This window comes from Corapipo altera, unplaced genomic scaffold (genome assembly GCF_003945725.1).
Source record: "Corapipo altera isolate COAL_440 unplaced genomic scaffold, ASM394572v1 263, whole genome shotgun sequence".
NCBI lineage: Eukaryota > Metazoa > Chordata > Aves > Passeriformes > Pipridae > Corapipo > Corapipo altera.
In genome coordinates, this window is record NW_020885084.1 from 22,287 (window position 1) to 30,037 (window position 7,751).

At 61.3% G+C, this 7,751-nt stretch overlaps 1 protein-coding gene across 1 annotated transcript; it reads left to right on the top strand.

Moving 5' to 3' along the window:
* The first annotated feature begins 2,145 nt into the window (after positions 1-2,145).
* Positions 2,146-6,889, top strand: DUSP26 (dual specificity phosphatase 26). The gene is given in 7 exon segments (XM_027669504.1): positions 2,146-2,178; positions 2,181-2,225; positions 2,228-2,268; positions 4,503-4,775; positions 5,405-5,483; positions 5,485-5,614; positions 6,153-6,889. Coding segments are annotated over 7 exon segments (786 nt in total). The 5' UTR covers positions 2,146-2,160; the 3' UTR covers positions 6,353-6,889.
* Positions 6,890-7,751: the final 862 nt, after the last annotated feature.

Genomic DNA, 7,751 nt, shown 5'->3' on the forward strand with positions numbered 1-7,751 from the left:
TGCCAGCAGGGATGTGGGGATCCTCTGCCGGTGCTGTCCCACCACATCCAGCCCTCCAGGTGCCCGGGAGGGGCGGGGAAGGCTGATCCCACTGCTCTGTGCTCCCACATCGCCTGTCCATGCCCAGGAGTGGATGGTCCTGCTGGGTTTGTGGGCTCAGGGGCGGTGCAGGGACCCAGCTCGCAGGGCCAGGAGGGTGCAGGATCCCTCTGAGTGCTGTCCTGCACCTGGAGCTTCCCAGGGGGAACAGCTCGGAGAGAATCCCTGCCAGGAAAGGGATGTTTGGGGGGTCTGGCTTTTAAATTCCCTCCCTGTGCCTTGGCCATGGGTTCTCGGAGCAGTTCTTGCTTCCCAGGGCAAAGCAGGGGAGGGACAGGGCTGTGCCCTGGGGGTGTTGGGAGGAGGTGGGAAGCTGAGGATGTGTGTGAAGGTCACAGCAAATCCCGAGGGGGATTTGTGCCTCCCTGAGCCTCTGGAGCAGCTCCAGGCCTGGAGAGCCTCGTGTCTCCAGGGACAGGAGCTTCAGGAGCAACACTGGGAGCTGATAAATCCTGCCAGGGAGCAAGGGGCAGCTCAGGCTGGGCTCCAGCGCTGATTTTATGGAAAACAAGGAGAGGAGGTGAGGCAGAGAGTTCTGCTCTGTGTCTGAGGAACTTCCCTTATCAAAAGGCAGATTGGTGACACTTTTCCTCGATGCAGCTGCCCAGGCATTTCAAAGCCTCTGAAATTTCATTATCTAAGGAGCAGTCCCTGGCTTTGTTGGGGACTTCTGGCTGCTTTACAAAGCAATTCCAGCATTATTATTGGAACAAAAACATAACAACTACTAATCCTCTGCTTAAATGACCAGTGAGTTCCCCACAGGCAGCGCTCTGCCAAAACATTTATCCACCTCATTTTATTTCATGTAGTTTCTTTAAATTCAGATTTAACCTTTTGTGATGGGGTGGGAGGCACTTCTGTTCAAAAGCACACTGTACAGTCACCTGGGAATGTAATTCCCTGGTGCAGGGGAGGGAGGGGGCTGCTGCTTGTCAATGTTAAAAGGTGTCTTACAGAGCTGTGAAAGGACAAATTTCCTTTCAGGTCACTCAGTGCCTGTTTTTTGAGGGAGTGTGGCCAGGCAGAAGGGAAAAGCTGTAGGTAAGTGGAGTCAAACCCCTTTTTTCAGGGGGCAGGACGGGCTTTTCCCAAGCTGGCAGCATCGCCCAGCCACGAGACACTGTTGGCTCAGCCAGGACCTCCTTGCTCATCCTTGGAGCTTCTGAGGCTGCATCCTGGGAAAAACACAACCTCAGCTGAAAACAAACCGGGAGACTTTCCCTGGTTCCAATGGAACAGGACTGGGGGAGAGGGTGCCAGAAATCTTGAAACGTGTCATTTAGCCTGGAACGGCTTCTCTCGGCTCTCCCTCCGCTTGTTTTTCCCACCACACTCCCACTTTCTGATTTGAGTCAAACTTTTCTCTGGAAAGCCGGCGCTTCAAAGGGGAGAAGGGAGCGTATCCTGCCTGGGAAATGTTTAACTGAAACATCTCACCACTTGTGAAATGAACGGCGTCGTTTAGGAGCTGTCAAAACAAAACCCTTCCATCTTCCCAGTTTCCTCTTTCTTTTTTTTTTTTTTTTTCCCCCCCCCCTCCGTGGGGGAGAAAAAAAAAAGTTAAAAAAAAAGTCCCTGCCTTTGACAGTAATTTGTAAATACTTTGTTCCCTGTCCAGGAATGAGATGATCCTTAAGGTCCCTTCCAGCCTGAACCACTCCACGATTCTATTTTCTATCATCATATAAACCCTCTCCCCCCAGTCCCAAAGGTTTATATTCCTTGCAAATGAATAAAATATAAAATATCACCGAGCCCTGGCCGTGCAAAGGGACTCTGGTTGGGGGGGGGTTAGGGTTAGAGGGTAAGGTCAGCTGTGTAAAACAGCTGAGGATTCATCCCCTCGAGATTCCCGGCGTGGGGAATCATGGCTCGGGCAGCACTTTCTCAGCTCGCCCTTCTTCCCTGTTGCTGTGCAGGAGGAGGAGGAGGAGGAGGAGGAGGCAGAGCAGGGCTGGCAGGAGGGTTGGGATGTGCTGCTGCCATGGGCTCCTGCTCCATCCATGCACAGCGTGAGATAAACAAAGCTGCCTCTGGCCATGTCATGCCTTAAAATAGATGTTCATACATCAGCCTCTCTCTCCAGCGGCGGCGGCAGCGGCGAGACATGGCCGACTGGAGCTGAGCCTGCCCCCGCTCCCAGAAGGAATCCCAGCCCTCGCCAAGGTAGGGTGAGGGGTGGGCGTCCCCTCCCCGCCGGGGCTGTGTGTCTGTCTGTCTGTCTGTCTGTCTGCCGGGGAGCACCCAGGGTGAGCCCCCTCCCTGCCAGCCTGGCACGGGGGGTCTGGAGCTGGCACGGGGAGAGCAGGGAGTGACCCCTCTTTGCAGAGGGGGTACATCCCCTGCCTGGGGGGGGTTTGGGTGCCCTGAGTGCTGGGGGAGCTGCTCCCAGCCCCGGGATGTGGGGCAGTGTCCCTGTGACACCTCGGGGGGGCTGGCGTGGGGCTGTGCAGGGGGTGGGATGCTGGAGGCAGCTTTGGCCCAGGAAAGGTGTGGGTTGCTGGTTTTCCAGCTGTGGCAGGAAGAGGGGCTGCAGCTCCTCCAGTTCCAGCCTTCCTGCGTGATTCCGTCGCTTTTCCAGACCCCCCTGCTGCTTGTCTCTCAGTGCTGGTGACATGTGGCTGTGCTGCAGCCAAGGTCACCCAAGGTTTGAGGGCCCTGCCCGGTGCCTTTCCCCGGGTGGGCTTTGCCAAGTCTGAATTCCCGGCGTGGAGGAGCCCAAAGGTGCTCAGAGCAGGGTGAGATCTGTACTGGGGGCCAGGGACGGGCAGTTTGGGCAGGGCTGACCTGCCCTGCGCAGCTCCCCGGGGTCTGGAGTGCCCCCCTGGAATGGGGAGTGGGGAGGGAGACATCCCTGAGCCTCCTCCGAGCTCCCCCCTGTCCTTGCAATGCTTTTCTCCTCACGTTGCCAAGGAAGGGCTGGAATGGCTGGAGGCTCCTTCCTTCTGCTCCACTGGCTGCTGCCTCGGGCAGCACGTCCCTCACGGGCTCTGCCCCAGCCCGGGCAGCCCAAGGTCGTTGTGTCCCCCTCTCCAGTCCCAGGGACAACTGGCTGGGGCTGGGCTGGGCTTGGGGGTGGGAGGGGAGGCTCTTTGGGCACCCCCCAGGGTGGGAGCGATGGGAGAAAGGGAATTGATTCCCGTGGGAGGGACTGTCATTGGGGCAGCAGCAGAAAAAGGCCCCTCTGACCACATCTGGCCCAGGGACTGTGACCTCCCGGGGGGAGGGTTCCTGCAGATGTGTGACAAACATCCCAACGATCCAAGGGCCTGGGAGCAGAGCTGTTGTGTCCTAGAGGAGCTGCTGTGTAAAAGGAGCCCTCTCATCCCCTGGAGTTAACTCTTCCCACCCCAGCCCAGCCCCGGCTGTGGGGGTGCAGCAGCAGCAGCACTGCTGTGCAGGGAGGGGTTAATCCTGCCTCTCCCTCCCCGGAGGGCTCTGCAGGAGCCTGGGTCCTGGCCAGGCTGCCTGGTGCCATATGGAATCCTCCACCTGTCTGGGGCTTTCTCCTCCCCAGCCCTGGTGTTTTGCCCAGACCTGGCTGCCTTTCCTCGCCTCTTGAGCGCAGGTTTGGCAGCACCAGCCCCGGGCTGGCACTGCCCCAGGGCCCAGGAGGAAGGTGGTCCTGTGCAGAGCATCTCCTGCCAATGTGGCCTCAGCCCAAAGTCGTGGGGCTGGAGCAAAAGCTCAGCCTGTGGAGGCTCAGCAGTCTGGCTGCCTCGCCAGCCCTGGCAGCACCGACTTCTTCCCAGCAGTTTTCCTTCTTGGAAGGGATGCAGGGGATGCTTGGCCTCATGCTGGGAAGCAGTGGGGAGCTGACCTGGCATGGGGAGGGGGAGAACTGGCTGCTTTGGGCCAGTATTTCTACCAAAGGGACCGAATGAGAGGTCCCCAATTAGAGCACCACAGAATCCCAGGATCACTGAGGTTGGAAAAGCCCTCCCAGCCCATCGAGTTCCCCCTGTGCCCCATCCGCACCTCATCCCCCAGCCCAGAGCACTGAGTGCCACAGCCAGACCTTCCTTGGACTCCTCCAGGAGTGGGGACTCCAAACCTCCCTGGGCAGTTCCAATGTTTAACCAATGTTTAATTTTCTAGGGAGAAATCCCTCCTGATGTCCAACCTGAGCCTCCCCTCTCCCAGCTTGAGGCCGTTCCCTCTCCTCCTGTCCCTTGTTCCCTGGCAGCTCCCCCCTCCTGTCAGGGGGTTGCAGAGCCAGAAGGTCCCCCCTGAGCCTCCTTTTCTCCAGGCTGAGCCCCCCCAGCTCCCTCAGCCGCTCCTGCTGCTCCAGCCCCTTCCCCAGCTCCGTTCCCTTCCCTGGACACGCTCCAGCCCCTCAGTGTCTCCCTGGCACCGTGGGGCCCGTTCTCCTGACAGCATCTCCCCTGCTTCCCTGGCAGGACCGTGGGTGGCAGCGGCAGCAGAAGTGACCTCCGGGCCCCCGTGCGGCCTCCTCGCCCCCACAGGTATGCTGGGTGGGTCTCGGCAGCTCCCATGGCCTTCCTGTCCAGGTTCTACAGGGCCAGCAGCAGGTCCCCGAGCCGGGCCCCGCGGGAGGAGCGCGGGGGACACCCCATCCTCAGCGTCTTCGAGCTGGAGAGGCTCCTGTACACGGGCAAGACGGCCTGTAACCACGCTGATGAGGTGTGGCCAGGACTCTACCTGGGAGACCAGTATGTAATGGGGACAGGGGGGAGGGACAGGGCTGCTTTGGGGAAATCTTGGGAGGGGGAACGTTGGGAAAAGGAGGGAGAGGAGGATGCGGTGGGTGTGGAACACTGGGGGAAAGGAAGGAGGATTTGGAAGTCCTTCCCAGCAGGGCTGTGAAGAGTTCACAGGATCACAGAATAGGCTGAGCTGGGAGGGACCCACAAGGTCCAGCTCCTCACCCTGCACAGGCCCATCCCCAAGGGTCACCCCCTGTGCCCCAGAGGATCACCCAAACCCTCCTGAGCTCTGGCAGCCTTGGGGCTGTGCCCACTGCCCTGGGGAGCCTGGTCAGTGCCCAACCAGCCTCTGGGGGAAGAACCTTGTCCTGGGATCCAGCCTGACCCTGCCCTGACACAGCTCCAGCCATTCCCTGGGGTCCTGTCCCAGGAGCTCAGGGCCCTCCCCAAGAAGCTGTATCCTGCTGCTGTGGTGGGGGGTGTGTGTGTGGGGTCAGGGACTTAAAACCCGAGAATCTTCAGGGCCTGGTGGTTTTCCTCCGTGCCCACCTCCCTCGGGCGGGAATGCTGGCGCGGGACAGCCTTTGGGAGCTCGTGAGGGGTCTGAGCCGTGCCCTGTGCCCCGCCCCGTGCAGGGATATAGCCTCCAACCGGCGGGAGCTGGCCCAGCTGCGCATCACCCACGTGCTCAACGCCTCCCACAGCAAGTGGAGGGGGGGGGGCCGAGTACTACGAGGGCACCGGGATCCGCTACCTGGGCATCGAGGCCCACGACTCGCCCTCCTTCGACATGAGCCCCTACTTCTACCCCGCCGCTGACTTCATCCACCAGGCCCTGAATGAAGGTCCGTGGGCAGGGGTTCTGTGGGGCAGTGGGGAGCAGCGGTGGGGAGGGAGGCAAGGGGGAGGCTGGGTTGACACCCCATTGGCTCAGCATCCTGGGAAACAGCGGGGTTTGTGGGGTGGTGCCTCCTGCACGGAGGGGACAGGGCGGGTGGGTGACCCTGGGGTCAGCTCGTGGTGCTGGTGACACCAGGGCGGTGGGTTTGACCACACTGAAGAGCTGGGCTCCATGATCCCTAGGGCTCCCTCCCAACCCAGAACATCGTGGGGCTCTGTGAGAGCGCTGCCCCGCCGGGTCACAGCCCCAGCCCGTGTCCCGTGCCCCCAGCCGTGGCTGAGCCTGTTCAGCCTGGTTTGGTTCAGTCTGGTTTGGGACACCACAACAGGCTGATGCCCTTTGCCACCCCACAACTGGGGCCCTACACCCGGGTGCTGCTCACCTGAGCCCCCCCCAGCTCCGGGTGCTCCGCGGGCCCCTGGACAGATTCTTGGTTGGGATCCGTGTTGTGCCGTGACCCAGCGCCCGTGTTTGCCCCCCAGGGAGGATCCTCGTGCACTGTGCTGTCGGGGTGAGCAGGTCGGCCACCTTGGTCCTCGCCTACCTCATGATCCGCCACCACATGCCCCTCGTAGAAGCCATAAAGACGGTCAAGGACCACCGTGGCATCATCCCCAACCGCGGCTTCCTGCGCCAGCTGGTGGCCCTGGACAATGCCCTGAGGCTGAAGAGGAGCTCCTGAAGGAGGAGGAGGAGGAAGGGGGGGTGCTGTGGTGGGAGCAGTGCCCACCCCGTGCCCGCTGAGCTCAGAGCAGGTTCTCTCTCCCCACGGCGCAGTCGCTCGGCAGCTCGTGGGTCGCCTCAGCCCAGGGGGTGCCCAGCCCTGCCAGCCATTCCCAGTGGTCCGGCACAAACCCTCCACCTGCAATCCTGCCACCCAGGCAGGCCTGACCAGAGCCTCCCTCCCAGCCTGCTCGCTCCAAGATGCCTCTGGAGGGACTCGGCCCCACCTCACAGGTCACTCCATCCCCGTGGGCTCCAGGAGGCCTCCGAGGCCTCGCTCTCCCTCCTGGCAGATGCGTTTGCCGAGCCAGTCCCGTCCCTCCCTCGCCGGACACCGAAGCTCTGTGTGTCCCCTGTTGTGTCCCCCCCTGTGCTCTTGGTGTGTGTAGCCTTGTGAACCAGGCCTGGTGTGTGGGCTCAGCCTCCCGTCCCAGTGTTTGGGTGTTCTCCGTGCCTCGTGTCAACCCGTGAAAATAAAACCAGAGCTAAGGAAAAATCCACCCCCCCTTTGCTGGCTGGGACCTCTCGTGGGAATGGGTGGCAGAGCATCACCCCAAGTGCTTGGGGCTGGGTTGGATATGATCCCCCCCCAGATCCTCAGTGCAGGGGTCAAACCTGAGCCCCCACAGTGCTGGGCATCCCCACTCCTTCCTCTGCAGCAGTGGGGACAGAGGGGGGCTCCTGGTGGGCTGGGCTGGCACTCACAGGGGCTCCATCCAGCACCGAGCTCCAGCCAAGCCTGCAACAAACCCCTTCCCCCAGTGCTGGGCCGAGCCCAGGAGGGTGGGCAAGGCCAGGAGCGGGTGTCTGTGTGGCAGGGGCGGCCCCAGGGTGCCCCACACGCTCCCAGCACTCATTGTCCTCTCGATCTTATTATAGCTCCATTCTTCCCGCGCTTCCGGAGGGCGCCGGAGCAGCGCCGGCTGTGCTGGGATCCTGTAAACACGGAGGGAGAGGAGCCCCGTGGTCACCAGCCACCTGCAGGGGCCACAGCTCGGAGGGAGATGCCGATCATAAAGTCATTTAGGTTGGAAAAGACCTCTGGGATCAAGTCCAGCCATCCCCCAGCTCTGCCAAGGCCACCACTAAACCCACGTCCCCAAGTGCCACCTCTCTGTTAAATCCCTCCAGGGATGGGGATCCACCACTGCCCTGGGCAGCCGTGCCAGGGCTGGACAGCCTTTTCCATGGATATCCAGACTATCTCATCCCAAACCTGAGACTGAGAGCCTCCAGGAGCCCGGTGCCCTGTGGGGAGGGGTCCCTTAAAGGGCTGGTCCGTGCCCGAGGATGGGCTGGGCACCAGCATTTGAGGCAGGTGATCCCCACCTGGATCACGTGTGGGAGGGCGGGATCTG